The sequence below is a fragment of the Dreissena polymorpha genome, chromosome 5 (genome assembly GCF_020536995.1).
Source record: "Dreissena polymorpha isolate Duluth1 chromosome 5, UMN_Dpol_1.0, whole genome shotgun sequence".
Taxonomy (NCBI): domain Eukaryota; kingdom Metazoa; phylum Mollusca; class Bivalvia; order Myida; family Dreissenidae; genus Dreissena; species Dreissena polymorpha.
In genome coordinates, this window is record NC_068359.1 from 86168977 (window position 1) to 86188544 (window position 19568).

Below are 19568 nucleotides of genomic sequence, written 5' to 3' on the forward strand. Positions count from 1 at the left end.
CCGAGATGTTTTCAAAAAGACTTGTGTTTAAAGAAACTTTGTGGAGACACACTTTCGGTCGCAAACTTTAAAGGAACCTTTTAACACGTTGTGGCACTTTTAGAAGATTGTCATAAAATGTTTAGATTTAAAATGTAAACATCGGAAATAAGAGTTCCAGTATATAATAATAACAAATAAATTAAAGTTAGAAAAAAAGTCCGAACATGTGCTCGATCCAATGACTGTTGGAGTAAAAATCTAGCGCTTGAACCTTTCGGCCGTCCGTGCTGACATAGTGCTATTTAATTGTATTCCTAATATAAGCAATCCTAAAATGAAACAAAATATAACGATAACAACAAACTGTCCAAATTATAAAATCGTTCCGCGTTTGTAACGCTTTATACTTCTCAGGTTGTTAAATCGTCAAAATATGCATACCATTGATATTTTATATCACGGAAGATGTTGAGTATTACTGTTACCTAGCAAAAGAAGTTAAAGTAATATGTCCATGATTAAGAAACAAATTATATTTACTTAATCGAAATCGTCTATGAAAACAAATACTGTCAGGTATTTGACATTATTATTGCTCATACTTGTATATATGTTGTTGGCGTTCGTAGAACAAAATACATATTTAACCAATGCATCATTAAGCATCAAATTAAAATATGTGGGCGTCGTTTACATATTTTACACTTTGAATGTTTTATATAAAAAACTGTAAGTATTACGTTGATAACATGCGGGGAATTTCGAAATAAAATAAATACAATAATATACAATATAAATTATAACTATTGCGGGAAACTAAGTTTGCAATTATGATAATCAACTGACGCCGAAATGTTCAACTCCCAATATGAATATACGTAAATCATATCTCCATTTATAAATTCACAGCAAATATAAAACATCCGAATCACGTCTTCAGATGCTCCATCAACAAATAAAGTATGGTCAATGATATTCGGACTTGTGATAAAGTTTAGGCATAGACCATATCTTATTTGATATGTTTGCCATTTAATGATTAATTATTAATTTATTCATGCAGTAGCAACCCTTCTGCTACAAGCCAACATCGCGTGTGAAATATGACCAATAATCCTGTGGTAACCTTATACACATTGTAAAGTGTCATCATGTGTTCACGCATTTAATAGTTGTTCGTTTAAAGAGTTCAAACAGTCCATAATGTCTGGGGATGAGATCATGGTAAGTTTGATTCATTTGTATTAAAGCATGCATCTCGTTCGAATCAACAATTCTATTCAGGTCAAATAAGGTCTCGATTAATCGAGTGAATACTTTTGCATATGTTCTGAATTAAATTAATGTATTTTAAGGAAACACATGCATACATATACACATGTAAGTTCGTTTTTTATTCAATGATTAACAGTTTTTATATCTCTTAATTATTACATAACAACTACCAAGGCATAATCCACACATCATAACATTATGCATGTGTTATAACTATATGGAGAGAATCACCTTCAAAATCGTAAACACATATTTCATTTTAAATTTCGCCAACGCTTTCGAACGTCCGAACTCAACCGATTCCTTTTCCGGAGTTTGTCATGCGGTCTGCGTTATAATTGTTATAAAAGCCTGAATTTCCCGATTTTCTCCCTGTGACGGCCAAGTTGTTTGTTAATATTCCAGACGACGTTGTTTGCCGACATCATTGTCGGGGGATAAACTATGTAAATGAGCTTTGACGATTTGTAGACATTTAATTTTGGCAATCATTTCGAAATTGGGTATTGAGTAAACGTCTTAAACTCTATTTTTTGAACATTTCGTTGGTCGCAACTATTTGTTCTGGTCTTCTAATGATTATTATGTTAATTGTGTGTTATTTGTAGTGGTTTACTAGGTTTTGTGTGATTAATGACCGCTCACTTATATTCAAACTTAACACCTTTGCCAAATAGTTTTAACAGCTGCACATCACATATTTGAATACCTTTCATAGAAGTCAGTCTCGATTCAAAATATACGGGTAAAAACGTATATGCATTGCAATGAACAGCATTTTCAATGAAGCTGACGCTTTTGATATATAAAATGAATGAATCTATATAAGTACACATTTCGGAGCCGTATGAACGGTCAATAAAACATGTATAAAACTGACATTCTATTCACGTACACAGCGTCATTCATTCGTTTAACTTGAATAAACCATGCTTGAAACGCAAGAGGAGGATAATAACTTCTCTTGTGCTCACCCAAAATGTCTATTGACTACATGTCGATTAAGATGCATTTATTGCATATTTGTATCGAAATGCCTAAATTGATGCACTTTGGAAAGCGGCGTTAGTGTGGTTAGCAAGATTTGCATCAACATATACTTTTTCAAAGCCGGAATAAAAAAGACGACAACAATTATTGCATACGTTCTTCCAATATACAGTATGACTGATATGATGTCCAGCTTTGTGCTTGTTAATTTTGAATTACTAATGCCTTTGTATATTTTAGTGCATTCTTGTTTTCATTTTTTGTTTGAAACCTAGGTATTGTTGTGAAGATCCAGTCATTTCGATTCGTTCGCAAATATGAAACTCATAAAGGTGTATACTATTCGACAAGCAATAATTTAATTCCCGGATAATTTGTTGATGATCCATATTTATTTTTATTTGTGTTATTCAATTTAGTCTAAATTGCCGTATTACAGAAATAATGCACCCTTTTTTTACATCGCATTCACAACATTGTTTTTTCCTTATAGCATATTGATTTCAACTGCAAAGTTAGCTATTTCGTTCGATAGGTGTGCCAATTCTGTGAATTTCACAATTGTGGTTTGTAAATAAATTAACACTGTTCGTATAGAAGTGTTATACGTATTGAAACAAACTGAGCTAACTAGTGTCAAAAATGATTCGATGATCAAATACATTAGCCACGCTATTGGAAAACCGGGCCGTATTCATATGCGTGAAGTGTCGGCCCAGAAAGTACTGTGCAGTCCGCACTTGCATATTAGGGACGACACTTATCGCTCTAAAGGAATTGTTCATTCAAAGGAAGTCCCTGCGATACTTCACGCACATATGTTAATCCCCGTTTAAAAGAGCTGAACTCAAATGTATTGGGTATTTGTTTATCAAAGATATTCAAACACGCACAGCATCCATAAGTATTCAATTAATGCGATATCATGCCGAGCTTTTTTCATATCTAGGCAATTCCGGTATTGGGATCTTCTCCGAATCGACCCACACGATACACGCGTATCTGATATATGCTAGTATGGAATTAATTTGACGTTAATCTAATAAGTCTGCTGTAAATGTATCTTCGTCATTTCGACTTGCATTTATGTGATGTTTCGGCAAAATGGACAGCTAATTGAAATATATTTTGTTTCAATAGAATAAATTATTCCACTGTTTTCCATAAAATATAGCAAAGCAGTTCGTGTTTTTCTGTTTTACACGGTGGCACAGAGGTGAACACCGCAATTTATTTGTTTATATTGTGGCCTCAACTTAGTAACTCGTTGGAACAACTTATAAAGTTGAGGAAACAACTTCATAAGTTGTGGCTTCAAATTAATAACTTGTGGAAACATCTTTTAAAATAACTTGTGGAAACAACTAAGTGCGTTGTCCCCACAACTTATTGGGGAGAGCCATAGGCTAATTGACTGTGACAAATTTAAAGCTCTTGATTATGATGCAAAATTAGGTGTTGTTAGAGAGAACCGAATGTGTGACAATTGTCTAAATTTCGAGCATTATGCTAAGTTTTGTCTAATGAGTAGTTGTTGCGAGGTTGATGGCTGTAGACAGAAATATCACACTTTGTTGCATAGATCTGTTGCTGATGTAGGTCGACGTGAAGACGATAGAACAGGGCATATGAATTGTTGGTCACAAGCAGACGCGGTCAAGGTAAGTTTACGCATTGTCCCTTTTGTAGTGAAATATGGTTCCAGACATACGGAAACACCTTGTTAGACGATGGCAGCGATATCACGTTGTGAAGTGATAATTTATTAAGAAAATTAAACGCTAAGGGTACTTTGGGCGATTTCACCCTTACAACTGTTAATCAGTCTACCCTGCGCAGATCTGGAATGCAGCTGAAAGGTGAGTTCTCTGGATGGTCGTGACAGTATCGACGCACATAGAGTTTGGTCTGTTAAACATTTACCAATATCCCTTCAGTCTCTTCCAACTGGAGCAGAAATTGGTAAGTGGAAGCATTTGACAGGTATACGACTGCCTTATGTTAACGCCGCGCAGGTAGAGTTGTTAATTGGGAGTGATACCCCAGAGGCTTTCTGAGTAGAGGAAGAGAGGAGAGGTAACAGGGGTGAGCCGTTTGCAATACGGTCAATCCTAGGTTGGAGCGTTATTGGTCCCACAGGGAAAACCTCGTCCTCTATCCGTCATGTAAATTTTCAACACATGTCAAATGTGCATAGTGAGGTTAAAATATTTTGGAATTCCAATTTTCTGACTGTATGTTAGACAATCGGGCAGGTAAGTGTCAGCAAGATTACCACGCACTGTCCATAATGGAACGCTCTACACAAAAACACAGAGAGCATTACAAACTAGGACTACCTGCGTTGACACAAGTAAGTATTGATAGTTGTTTGCTGCCGACAGGAGTAGATAACACTTTTTGGCAAATGACTGAAGGTACGTTCCGACTGAGATTAATCCTGCTGACGAAACGCCTAAGGGATTTTGTCCGCATAAGATAGAAAATAATGACATTTGAATGAACGGACCGGATTTCCTGTTGAAAGGTAAGACCGACTGGCCATCAATACCACAACCAGTAGCCAGGTTTAGGCTACAGCGGTCGGTAGCCTGGCTTCTCAGATTCAAGGCATATCTCATTCAGAAATATTTACGAGAGAAAGAGAATGTCTGCTTAGCGGTTAAGCACTTGACTGTACGTGAAATGAGGGCCGCGACAAATGCTATTTTGTCACGTGTACAAAGTGGTGAGTAAAGCAGCAAGAGTTTTAGTGTTGTGAAATCGGGACGGGTTATAGAGAAAAGTGGCAAAGTTAAGTCCGCATTTCACAGATAATTTGCTAAGAGTGTGCGGTCGTCTTGAGGACGCTGACTTGCGAAGTGATACTAAGCAGCAAATAATTTTGCCAGGTAACCACCACGTAACACGGATCCTTATCAAGGCATACCATGAACCAAACGCTCACGTGGGTGCTCATCATATTTAGTCGTTGATGCGACAAAAGTATTGGGTATTGCCAGGTCTTAAGACGATTAAGTCTGTTTTGAACAAATGCATGATGTGTAAGAGACAAAAACAACGTCCTCAATCACAACAAATGGGGCAACTTCCAGCTGAAAAACTGGAGCCGGACCAATATACGTCAAATCCGGCAGGAGACAACTGAAAAGGTACGGTTGTTTATTTACATGTTTGTGCATAAGAGCTGTACACATAGAGATAATGCGCAGTCTTAATACTGATTCATTCATATGCGCCATGCAACGATTTGTAAGTCGTCGAGGCCAACCAGAAAAATTTTACAGTGACAATGGCACAAATCTTTCGGGCTGGCGAAAAGGAGCTACGTGAGTCGATGAATGAATGGAACCAGAGCCGAATTTCGAGGCATTTGCAACAAAGGGTAATTGCTTGGCACATCAATCCTCCATACGCAAGCCACATGGGCGGAGTTTGGGAGAGGTTCTTTCAAAAGCGCATTGAAATCTGTAGTACGCGAACAACTGCTGGGCGACAAGGCGCTGTCAACTCTCTGCACTGAGTAGAAAAGATTTTGAATGACCGACCGATTACACAGGTAAGTGATGATCACCGGGATCAAGAACCGCTTTCACCGAACGAAATTTTGCTACTTCGCTCGAATAGGTGTTTCCCTCCGGGAATGTTTGAAAAGGGAGATAACTATTGTCGGCGATGGTGGAGACAAGTTCAGTACCTGGCAAACATTTTCTGGAGACGATGGCTAAAGGAGTATCTACCGAATTTACAGGTACGCCAGAAATGGCATAACAGTCGAGAAAAAAGTGGTAAGACACAGGCTTGAACCCGGGATCCATAGCTTTCAGGGCTAGTACTTAGACTTGGGCTCGAACCCGGGACCTGTCACTGTCGGTGCACATTCTCACATCAGAATTCAAGCCGTCGCTTATAGGGTAAGTCCTCATACCGAGGCTCGATCTAGAGACCCAAAGCTTTCATGACTAGTGCTCGTACCGTGATTCGAACCCCGGGACCGTCGAAAACTCACAATTAGCTTTACAGACTAGTGTTCATACGGTGATTAGAACACAGGGACCGTCGAAAACTTAGACATCTAGCACTCGCCTCGTAAGCGATGGTTCCCGGGATCGAGCCCCGGTCAGAGCAATCGCCCTTTACAAGAAGGGTCCCGGGTTCAGATCCAAAAAAAACGATTTACCACTCTCTTATGAAGAAAGTGCTTCGGGACTCAAAACCGGGATCCGACGCTTACGTTTATAGTGCTCAGACCGGGGATGGAACCATGAACCCAATCGCTAACAGGTGCTCAGACATGGGCTCAATCCCGGGATCCATAGCTTTCAGGGATAGTGCTCAAACCGGCGCTCGAACCCGAGCACACAATAGTACGAGTATAAGGGTACTAACTGTAATAAAACGGTAAAGATGAAACGGCCTATCTGACTGGTGAAACTATGTTGTGGTCCAAACTTAGTAAGTTGTTTCCACAAGTAATTTGCGGCCAGAGGTAATTAAGTTGAAGGAACAACTTACTTTGTTGAGACATCAACTTAATAAGTTGTTGGAACAAGCTATTGGTTGTGGCCTCGAGTTACTAAGTTAAGGCCTCAACATTTTATATTATTTTGATCTTTGTTTGCGTTCATCAATGCTATACAATGTTCATCGTTTAATTATTCTATAAGCAAACGTTTACGTTTCGTCAATTTACCTTAAAAACATGGTAATATTGATACTTTAAAATATTTATTAGCGCGCAAAATGCCGAAGTTAAATTGTTTTCAGCTTCGTCATTTTGACTTCAATCAATGGCGGTTCGTCATTACTTCACATGACTTTTTTGAGCTGTTGCGATTGGTTAACTAGTTCGTTATTTTGGGGGTATATGCGCATTGATTTCCTGCTTTGCACAGTATCAAAATCGCGAAATGCCAAAATATGTAGGTTCGGCATTTTGAAATGGGACCATCAATATATAAACATGTTTTTATCAGCAAAAACAAAACAGCAGCAATTTACATACTGGTCGAGTGCAAATACTCGAAAGTTTAAAAAGATAGATGATATGCATGGAATATGTTTAATGGGTAAATCTACATCAAATAGAGCGGACATATAAACTTACTAATAGTTTATTCATACTTATATATAAGGAAGATATAGGTAAGTTAAACTAATTTAAAATGCAGAATGTGCAAAAGGCATTTACTTTTCTTGCTCAACAGTTGTATGATTGTCAAGAAGATGCTAGTTAATGCTTTTATGTTCAATACATGGTTCGTTTGTCAACTAATCACATATTCAAAGAGATATTTATGCAAGACAATGTTGTTTCAATGCATTTTAATTCCTATTTTACACTTGTTTTAGCTGATTAAACAAAAATTGAATGCAACAATTAACTGTGACTTCAATGTTTAACAAAATTGAATGTTTTGTGTATTGCCTGTATGCTGAAAATAATTAATACGAGTAGTAGCGTTTGTACTTGGCTGATGTTGAAACATGGGATTATGAAGAGCCGTTTAGTTTGCATGAACACATTTATTGTGTCTTATTCTTAGTGCAATATAAATGACTGCAAAGTTGTTTGAAGAACCAGGGCCGTTCATACACGCTTATAATGAACACAACATCCAGACACAGAGTAGTTAAACAGGTAAAAATCCGATTATGTTATTAAAACTGAGCTATTTTCCGGTAAGTTTGAGTAGCATGAATATTCATTGATTTTTACAAATGTGTTTTTCTGAAGAACTAAAAATATTGGACGCTTACGGTCAACGTTTGAAACTCGTACACTTGTTTATTTTTAAATGGTTTTTCTTAGTTGTAGCCCCTCGTGTTGGTGACATTATATAATATACGTTCACATGCATACGTCGTAATATATAACATGGGTTACTTACGTATTGGATAGGATCATTAATTTCCGCAATAAATTATATATAATTTATACTATATAAATGTATTTTGGGTGGTGCCCAAAATTAATAATCTCAACAAAAAAACTGCAGAAAACACTTCACTGTTGAAGACTATACTTTTTGAAAATTGCTTAATCGAAAAGGTGTAATGTAATCAACATTAGCCATATAAATAGTAATGAACATGTTATTTAAAGCAAACTTTCATCTCGATAAAACTAGAAATCAGCCTTCATGTTTCACTGTGGATTTTTATAACTAGTGAATTGGAACAACCTTTTCGAAGCACATAAATTTTTAAGGTAATATTAAAAGCATCGTTATAATGATCATAATAACGAAGAAACTTTATTTTCAGCGTTTCACGTGCTTGTTATAATTTGATGGACAAAGAAGCAGTGGAATGAGAACAATTTTTATAGGAGCTATAACTATCGTGATTTTTTGTTCTTTACTTGCAATTAAATCAACGTATATATGTATATCGCAAGCCAATTCCTTATCGGTGTCTGTTGTAAATATAGCCAGTTCTGGCCACTCTGATGTATTGTTCATAGAACAAATCAGAAACTAAGTTCTGTAGCACGGAAAACACCAGATGTGCCCTGGTGTAATGCGAAATGCCAGATGGTGTCGACAAAACGCGGGCATGTTATCTATTTCATAATCGTTTCCACTTAAAGTTATGCTTAGGTTGGGCATGCCATTAAAATATTTAAAAACGTATTGATTTGCATTTTCCTTCCAAATGTCTTCTTCCTACCGCAACACGGCTGCGATCTTATTGTAAATTGTTATTTTGTCGTTTTTTATTATATTGTCTTGTAGGTAATACAAAGTTGCCTATTCGCCTAAACACGCACGACTGGAAGTTGATAACAAGATTTTTCTTTTCTAGTTTTGTCTTTGATCTATATTCATTTGAATAATTCAAAACGATTTCCTTTAACATGGAACAATAATATAAATAGCATGCATAATTAGTTAGAATAAAAGCTTTCGTTTGATTTACTCTTTGTTGTACCCAAACTCTCAAAAAAAACTTCAAATACTTGCTTTTTAATAACTTATATTATTTGTTGTGGAATATAAACCAAATTATGAACTGTTGTCAATCAAAGGTATGCGCGAGGTCCGACAGTACACACATATACATTTTATTTCAATAAATAAAAGCGATTCAATTTCAAATGAGAGAATGGTATGAATGTTATAACAGTTGGTTAACTTTTGAATAACCATTCATTTATTTCATCATGTGTAAACTGCTTTAGAAGTGTTATAATTAGCATGACTCTTTAATCAACCCGAAATAATTTGAGAAATTTAGTGTAACAACGGCATTCATAAGTGTAATCATACCACATCTAGCATTGAAATTGCGGCTATTGCTAAAAGGAACACTGATTGTTTATGTGTTAATTTTATTTTACGAAATACTTAACGACATTTTCGTTGATTTTGAGCGTTATAGAGACTTTAAAATACAATGCGAATAGGCTTTATCTCCTTTTAGCCAATGTTTTAACAAAACTTAACATAACATATATGTATTAAGACGTCAAGAACTTAATATATCCTAAGTATTCACCAAAGATGCAACATTAATAATGATATCATTTAAAACAAGATTTATCCAGACTTAATCAAATGCATATTTGGAATCGCTAAACCAATCGCTAATGAAGTGCCGACTTTCTCCCTACCAATCGCCGACTTGTTTCCAGTCTTTGATCGAAGGTATATGATTGAACGTCGATCGCAGACTTAAGAATTAACGATCGCCGACCAATCATTTAGAAAATGCCAACTGATCTTCGTTTAATCGCGTGTCAGTCGTCGTTTTAAATTACTTTGCTTGTTTCTGGATTATTTTCGTTAGAGGTAAACGTTGATTGCCGGTGGGAAACCCAAGCATGAAATGTATCAAAAAGTCAACAGATGCCAAAGCTGATCACGACTAGTGTAACCTTGTTAACAGAAAATGTATGGTAATAATACAGTTCATTTTTTAGACTTTGAAATGCACTTTTTATATTTAAATGTCTGGAAACGTGATGTAATTGCTTATTATATATAATTATATGATAATCTATTAAATGCAAAACACCCGATAATAAGGTAGTAAGATTGTAGTATTGGTATCGATACACACATCGAGTCTTAGTTAAGTGTTGGTTATTCCATTTTTCACTATCATTTACGTTACTGAGGTTTAATTTTAGCCGTATTGTTCATCAGATGATGTCGATTGCCGGTAATATTAATTCGCGTAAAAGTATGTAATATACATTTGTTTTGCAACTTTAACTTTCGTAGTTACACATACAATCGCCATTATTATGAATTTTTAATTTTTAAATTTCACAAGTTCACTTTTTGACGCGTCGTCTAAGGTTTGATAACCAGTAAAAAAAAATCTACAAAATGGGGTCCTATTAGTCTAGTAGGAACGGAGGTCCACCATGCATGATTGGAAGTTTTTTTTTAATATGCTGATGATGTTCTACATTGCCTCGGGTGAAAGAAAATTTTTGTTCCTAAGAAAAAAAGTGTTCCCATGGGGTCTAAATCCAAGATGGCCGCCAAGATGGCCGACCAAAAACCTCGAAAATACCGTTATTTCGCAAATGACACTAACAACATTTATTTTCCTAGATTTTGGTAAGCTTTTTAATTTAAGCAATTAATAACATATTATTCTTATTGAACAAATACATTTTTGGTGAAATATTATACATTTTATGAAAATAATGACTATATTTATGAAAAAAGCTACCAAAAATCATGTTTTTTTGGCTTATGACATGTTTCAATTTGTACCCTAACTACATTTATGTACACGTATGGGACTAAGGAATATAATAATATAACATTTCATGTGAATATTATCAATAATTATGATATATAAGACAATCAAAGTGGGTGGGGTAAATAACAAATTTGAAGAAAAAATTCCTAATGTGCATGTTAATATATTTTGAGACGTACTAGCTTTTTTAACTTGTTATGTTTATGTATAAAGATTGTTTCTGACACTAACACGTGCATTCACAATGTTTTTTAATATTAAATGTATTTCTCTAACTGATAATAGTATTTTTACCGTTAAAAAACACGAAAACATATCATTTATATACAAAAGTAACGCATTATAATATCTCATAGTAAGCAAATAACAGATAATGTGGTAATATTTCACTTCAATGGTAAGAAGCCAACAAATACAAATTAAACATACTTGTTTTAACACAAACAGTACCATTAAAAACATACTTTAGAGCGTGAATGTGGTTTTTTTTGGGAGGGGGGGGGGGTAGATGAGAGATATTGATTTTCTCGAACTGGAAACGACAATGTCAGATACGGATAAATCCTCATCTGACAGTGTCATTTCCAGTTCGAGGAAGTCAACATCTTCCTCATCTTCTTCTTTCTAATCAAATTCTGTGTTCACATGGCCCAGAATGTCAATTAAACTTGAAGGCAGAATTGGACCCTTGGCCCATAATGGCTCCAACACATTGTCCTTTACAAGCCATCCTTGATTATCGTCAAATGGAGTTGTTGGCCTTCTTCAATATGACAAGACGATAGTTTGTCCTGAAGACATGCTGACATAGGTTGTCCTGGCAAGGTGGTAACCTTGAAAGGTCAACTTTAGACTTAACAGTCAAAACTTTGTCTTCTCCAACCATTTTCTTTAGAAGAAGTGCTCGGCATGTGTTTACAGATTTTTCCCTTGGGAATCCATATATCAAACAAACAAATGCTTCAAGCATTTGTATCACTTCTTCCGCCACTACCCATGCATCTCCCAACGTCCTACAAAGTGAGGACAAAGAGAATACTTAAATATATATATATGTATATATATTATATGGAGATTTGATTTTTTAATTTGTGGGAGAAAATCTCATGAATTGTGTTTTCATGCACATACCTGAATGTTTCTAGATATTTTGGATAACTTTGTAACTTTCCGAGTGGTATTATCTTTCCCTTGCCCTTAAATGCACTTGTCACATCTTCTCCAGTGAAAACGTGAAGACCTAAGAGGGCCGCGCAATAGTTGACACCTAGAGCTTCTGATAGTTCACTGATGTTCAGCACCTATTTCAAATATAATATTGTAATTGAATTAATGTGTTGGCGATTTGTGTTTTTGTGTGTATGCGTGCGTATGTGTTTGTTTGTGTGCGATTATTTGTGCTTGCGTGTATCTCTCTCTCTCTCTCTCTCTCTCTCTCTCTCTCTCTCTCTCTCTCTCTCTCTCTCTGTACATAACTGAACAAAATAGTTATGTTTTGAATTGTTCAAACCTTTCTCTGTTTCCCTGTACCAACATCTAGAAAGATTGTCAGCGGCACAGATGTTGCATGGTGGAGACTTATAAAAAATATGTCAGAGTCAGGAGTTCGCACTATGGCAGACTTGTATCCGAGCTTTGCACCATAGTGCATATACAGGACCACTCTGGTATCTGTTTCCTCTTGAGTTGACGCCAAACTGTGTATTTCCTCTGTCTTCACCTGGAATAAAATAAAACCTCAAATAGCGTGACATTGTTTTAAGGCAAACAGGCTAAAACTTTATAAGCGTGAAACAAACATTATTTTCATAAAAAGATATATACATTAAATGTATAATTGCACTTTAAAACGTGATAGTGTATACCTCATTGTTAGTTGTTTGCAATGTGTATGCCCTGCCACTAACGACCACTATTGCTGTTCCGCACCTCTCAAGTCTGGATGCTGTCGTTTGACTACCCCATACGCGCAGTAAGAGGTTACAAAGCTGCATCTTGTTGTCATCATTTGATAAGAATTCTTTAAAATCGACTGGACGACGAGTTTCCGGTCCATCAATGTTAAACTTCCGACAGCAGCTCCTTCGCATTCTCTCTTATCCATTTATTGAGTTTGGAAAGTAACTATCGGTGGAAAAGACAAAATCCTTTTTCGAAACCATTATGTCTAATAACTGTAGACATATACCACCAAATGTTGGAGCAAGGTTTGTTAGCTCATGGAATAACGCATTACCATCTTGTATAAATAATGTGGCATTATTTGGAGATGATGAAGGTGCCACATCCTGTAGAATTGCATTCATAAGGGTAGCTTTATTGGTCTTGCACAAAAAACCATCAGGGGTACCAAGGCTATGTGGCACTGGCTTGAGGGGATACCGCATAAGTTCATCCAGATCTAAGGCATGGTTTGAAAACTGAGCCTTGACTAGGAGCATAAAGGCTAGATTACTCTGCTCCTGATACTGGACAACCTAAAACGAATCCAAATCAAACACGGAACTGTTATAATTAAGAGTAATGAAAATGTAATACAGAGAGTTACTTTCAGAAAATAATAGAAGCATCTTAGCCACAAACCTGGGCTGTTTTAACAATTGAAATATCACGTGGCTCTAAGTTTTTGCACAATGTAATATATTATAAAGATGTATTTCTTTTCCTTGCGGGCAATTAGCTTTACTGTTTTGTTGGCAGCCTCCATTGTTTTAAATCTATTCCTTGGTATAGGGTCGAAAAACCTGGATGTCGCTGCTCCACTAGTCAGTCGTTCAGATATAAATTTTGCCTTGGCTTCTTTCCCTACTAACTCTGCTCGAAGAACATCATGCTCAGCATCAAGAGGAATTGGAGCACCAGATGCGAGACTGCACACAAGATACTTTACTTAAGTTTTGTTAAGACTGGTAAGACTACTTTATGATTATTGAAAAACAACAACATGACGGAACCAAAATAGTTTTAAATGTGTATATATATATATATATATATATATATAATATTTATATCACATATATATATATATATATATATATATATATATATATATATATATATATATATATATATATATATATATATATGCCTTATTATCATTAACAATTAAAGTATATGTACCTGTATAAATGCTCCTTGTCTGTAGATATAAACGGATTAGAAAAACTGCATATTGCTGCCATTGTGTTGACAACTGCCTCTTCCGACTTTCGGATTTCGGCGCGTTCCAATTCACGATGTCGCCCGGCCTTCGGTGAATCAGGATCTTCTATTAATCCGCACATGTCTAACATCTTTTCATAGAAGTGGACTCGCGTTGATGTAGTTCTACACCAACGCTGGTATGCCCCAAACATAGAGAAAAGACCTGTAAACCCTCCTTAAATTAAACAAGCACAGTGTATAACGTATATGAGTTTGATATTCCTCATCATCAAAGGTGTTAATATATAACTTATTTTACATTGTATATGCCGCATTTTCATTTACTGATCAGTACACTTATCAGTTATTGTTTAAATTCATTCTCGTGTGCAATAATTATTTACTAACCCTGTATAGTGAAGAATATTACTGTTATAAAAATACAATTAACAGCATGCATACCAGCAGATTTGGCAAATCTCATGAAAGTTTCCTCCATTGTCTTGTCTACCGCGCTACAAGCACCTGGGATAAGGGACCGTGTTACTGAAATCCCACCCTTTTGTAACAGTTCTTTGGCTCCAGGATGTGTAAGGTCAATGTTGGTAAAGAATACATCCAACCATGTCAGGTACCTGCATGAAAATAGAAATATATAATATTTTTATAATTATTTTATTTAGTCACTGCAAATTTACAATGGCCATTATATTTTGTTATTTATCAAAATTAAATTTAAATAGCGCACATTGTTGAAATGTAATTAAAAAATAATTTCTAACACGTTTTTTTATCCTTATACAACCAATTGGTTAAACTTAAATTACATTTTACAAACTCGTGAACACATGTTTACCCAAACCTACTATGTATAAGAATGTTAAGTACTACCTAGAGTAATTAGGGTCATCAAATGCAAAGAACAGTTCTGCCATCTGGCCACAACATTCGTGGAATAACATCAGGTTGTTAGTCTTTACAGAATACAGCAACATCATGACCAAACGTGAATGGTCAACAACACTCAACCAAAACTTTGCTGTTTTTCCCAATACGCCGGTTCGTACAGACTCTTCAAAACGTATGTATTGGTCAATACAATCCATCAAAGACTGGTCATTTAATGCATCTTCTAATCTTTTGCGGCTAGCAATTGAGACCAGCTTCATCAGCGTCGTCGAATTAAATTCGCTTGCATTCTGTTGCATATCCATGAAGCTTTCCAAAAGCAAGCGCTTCATTGCTTCTGTAACGGACTTTAAGCAAAACAACGCCTTCGCATAAGCCTATCCGCTTAGTACACTTTGCAGGCATCCGGTCGTTACCAACCCGGCTTCTATGAGGATCTCTGCATATCCTGAACCTGAACATTTGTTTTTTGTTAGCATTCCAATGTAGTTCATAGCCATATGGAATGCACCCAGCGTGACAACGTGGTATTTGTATTTATCAGGAAACTTCCAAATCAATGGGAGCGCCTTCATACATCCGCCCAGATCGAATGTAGACAGAACGTACTTTTGTCCAACCTCCTGAGTAGCCAGTTCAGACTGTTCAAGAAGTTCTGCAACCGTTGCATAGTCCGTAAAAGGCTGATCTATCGGAGTAAAGTAGTCGATTGTGGATTTTCGTTCAGGACAGTTACCGGTCATCTAAATGAAACCCCCGAAACCTGGATAGATCTGTCCATCTCCACTACTGCCAACTATCCGAACTACCGACCAGAGACGATACTCAAGCAAGGCCTTTAAATACGACTCATAGTTTTCAGAACGTGGAGTGAACACGGCTCCTTTAGGAAATCTTGGACCGCAACGTTGTGGTATGGTTAATGGTAGCAAGCTTTGATTTCCATCAGCTTTCAGGGAACGAGCCTTTGATCGCTCGTATACATTTAATGTGCGATCAGAATGTGTAGCAACAAAACCAGGTTTAACTTCTTGAACCATTATACCCGCTGTTCGATTCACTACATTTGGGCCGTGTACATTAGTGGTTATTTTGTTAAGGTTATCCCACTCCACATGAAAAACCTGATTGCCCTCACCAGTTACAATGAGTGGAGTAAGAGTCGTCGTCGAGTCGTTGATTGCTCTTGCTAATGATGTTTCAAGTTCTAAACTAAAATCGTATGACTCACAGTGGCCCAGGCGGCTCAACATTGTAGTGAGTATCTTGCTGCGATAGAGATGCCGAACCGTTGTACATAACAAAATGTGCTTGGAAAACTTCCACTCGCCATTTGTTACAGCACGGCAAATATCCTAGAAAATGAAATATATACAATTTCAATTTCACATTTCTTGTTGTTTTTACAATGTATTTGTATTAATTGATAACTTTTTTGAAGTGGTATATATAAATGATATGGTTAAAGACACTTACCTGGGCAATTGAACGTATGATGCGATACTTTTCACTGTTTGCAACTTCCGATTCTCCACATATTAGCTTTGTAAGGAATGACATCAGGTGCATAAGCATCAAGATCGTCTGCTGTCGGGGGCCATGGTAGTGGTTTAGCAGCAACAAAAGCCTGTTTTAGACTTTTGCGAATGTCCAATGCGAAATCTCCCTGGTTTGAAATTAATTCAAAATCAAATGCACTACCAATTGCTTCCGCCACTGTCATGCTTGCGTTAAACATAACGCTATTCTTTATGAATCCCACGCCATTTACGTTTGTGAATTTAATATTTTGGCCAATATCTTCCGTTTGCAACCAAACCTTTAGAGTTCTGTTATTAAAATTCAACATTGGAAATCCGCGTTTGCTCATTTCAGTTTTGTAAACATATGTCATTGATTTTAGGGGAACAAGCTCTTTTTTTTATAATACTTTTTCTGAAATGATCTCACGTAAACAAGCATATGCATGAGCTTCTGCTGAAATTCGGCGATTCTGGAGGCTGTCACCTGAGACAGACTTCGGCTGTTTTCGTTTCAAAAAGTTAAAGTATTTTAATTCAATTTTTTTTCTGGCATGTATCATGGTACATGGCTGGTTTTGCAACCAGATCTTCCCCTTGCACCTTTCGATACAATGAGAACTGTTCCATTTGTAATGCATGTGGTTCTATTTGCTTCCAGTGTGACATTTTCATTGAAAATGGGACACATCTCTCAGTACAGGTATCATGAGAAGCCCTACGCTCTAATTTGTTGCAATAAATGCATTCTGGTGGAAATGTATTTTGTGCATCGGGAACAATCCTCGGAGAATGATGTTTTTGATTAGGGATTTCACTAGCTTTCCGTTGACTTAAGCGATCCTGATTTTTGGTAAAAGCTTGGTAGCATCCACGATGGTATTCAGTTGTACCCAAGTCGATTTCACTTATTGTTTTAGGGATATTAAAACAAACGTCATGCATGCGATATGGTGAGTCGCATGATTCCTGTAATCGCTTGTTGCGAATTGAGTGCAGTTGAGCTAGCTTTTCTTCAGCAGAGAGTTTTATTGAATTAAGAGTCACAAAGTCTCCATAATCATTTAGCCAATTTTCATGTAAAATGCACTGAAAGTGGATAGGCATTGCATTCGACTCTTGGGATTTCCGTTTTTTGGAATTGGACATGATTTTATGTCATTTTTATTGTTTATTTTCTGCCTAGAGAATATCGATGAGTGACTGGAGTTCAATCATCTACCTAAAATGCACATTGTATTTAATATTATTTAATTATAACATTAATTTATGGTAAAAAAGTTAATATGGAATTCAAGTTTTTGTTTGTTCAGTGTTTAGAATAATTTCATTTGTGTCACGATTAAGAAACAATTCCTTCATATTTTATTCTCTGATTAAAATACAAACCTGGACTCTTTAATGACCATATCGTATATTACGCTAGGAACGTCTTGTAGTTGTAAACAAAACCAACACAATTTGTTTCCATGTACATTAAATATTAATGCAATTTATTGAACAAAAAGAACATCAATTTCTATTAAAACTACATTAGTCAATAAAGATGGGGTAAAAAAAATTACCGTGCTGTTTGGTTTCCTTCATATTATTATATAAAAATGATCTTTTGCTGGACATTTGATTGCAGACGAACATTTTTAGTGGCTAAATTATTAATAAGGGAAGTAACTATAAAATAAATGTTATTTGGAAATCAGTCAAAATATTTACGTAATTATCTCCCTTGTGCGAAGCTAAAACTATACATATTCAAACTATGTACCTAATTACCTCCCTTTTAACAGTTTAATTATTATATACTGAAACAAATTAGGTTATAAAGCAAATTTAGGATCATTAAATCACACTGTATCATATTTTATTCACCAGATGGAATTTTTTTAAAACAACTTCTAGGATGAAGATATATCCTTTAAATATTTATAATATCACCTTCACCCACTCAACTACATCCTTGACGTTGAATTGTAAACCTTGTATTGCTAACCTGCACGTATTACCCTTGTCACTATGAGGATCAGATCGAATTAGAGGGATGGTCAGCATTAACATCCCAGATCTATTCCCTCCTGAACAAAATGCACTAATACATATAATAACCATCTGTGTAACCACTAGCAATATAAACTGGAAGAAGAACGTGCGCGCTCTCTCTCTCTCTCTCTCTCAAAAACAAAAAAAGGCGCGTGAAAATTGTCTCCCAAAGAAAGAAAGTGTAGAACCAGATATTGTCCTCCCTGTACCACCAACAACCAATCAGTCATCTCGGTCCAACCACACAAACGCCGCCCCTTTTCTACTATATTAAACTTCAAAACTATTCTGACCCTTGCAATACCATTAAACACCTGACAATATCCAACAGCACAACAGAGAGAGCCCATGTGAATTTACACCAAGAATCAGGGCAATAGAGTAATATCTGTACTAATCTATGTTTATGTACTAACAAGTCCTCCGCGAGGGACGTTAAACGGGGGTGCAGTGTATCGGTGCTGTACACCGGGCACTTAAAAGAACCAGGGGCGCCTCTGGAATCGGGGCGCCCTCTGTATCCCGCTCGAACCCCCACTAACACCTCTTGGGGCGGAGAGCACAAAAACCACACACAAACTTTAAGGAATTAACATTAATGCCAATAAGGATAATGATAATCTAGAGATAATAGGAATACTGCAAAAACCATTTTGATAAAAGGCAAACCACTACATAATCCATTAAAAAAAAAAAAAAAAAAAAAAAAAAAAAGCATCTAGTCACATTCAGGTCTCATTGGCCATCGTGCTATGATGTATAATATGACCTTATTTTCTCCCCTGAAGGGTCACAGGGGCAGGTCGATACATCTGTAGTCGAGAAGACGCTGGACGACCTGTAAATAAATCTCAAATACACACACACACACTCAACTACATCCATAAAAAGAAAATTCACAAAATCATCACATTCTCAGCAGTATTGTATAAAACATGACACTGTTTGTTTTGGAACAAATATGATTTTTATTGTACAATTTAAGTGTTA

The 19568-nt window shown here is 36.1% G+C and overlaps 2 protein-coding genes across 3 annotated transcripts in view; one reads left to right on the plus strand and one right to left on the minus strand.

Annotated features, from left to right (window-relative positions):
• LOC127881128 (uncharacterized) overlaps positions 1-19568 on the plus strand; it is a 259967-nt gene that overhangs the window by 84753 nt on the left and 155646 nt on the right. The window lies entirely within an intron of this gene.
• Positions 10915-13439, minus strand: LOC127881123 (uncharacterized). Its single transcript, XM_052428817.1, has 4 exons — positions 12834-13439; positions 12479-12688; positions 12100-12269; positions 10915-11981 (listed from the first exon to the last, which is right to left on the minus strand). Exons 1-4 carry the CDS (start codon positions 13056-13058, stop codon positions 11711-11713), a joined length of 876 nt encoding a protein of 291 aa, XP_052284777.1. The 5' UTR covers positions 13059-13439; the 3' UTR covers positions 10915-11710.

What these genes read in the sequence shown, in the direction of transcription:
- LOC127881123 (XM_052428817.1), bottom strand. Translation starts at nt 13,058, where the DNA reads ATGCGAAGGAGCTGCTGTCGGAAGTTTAACATTGATGGACCGGAAACT. An exon ending in TGCAAACAACTAACAATGAG is followed by an intron (nt 12,689 to 12,833) that starts GTATACACTATC and finishes ATTTTATTCCAG; the next exon opens with GTGAAGACAGAGGAAATACA. An exon ending in AAATATCTAGAAACATTCAG is followed by an intron (nt 11,982 to 12,099) that starts GTATGTGCATGA and finishes CTCACTTTGTAG; the next exon opens with GACGTTGGGAGATGCATGGG.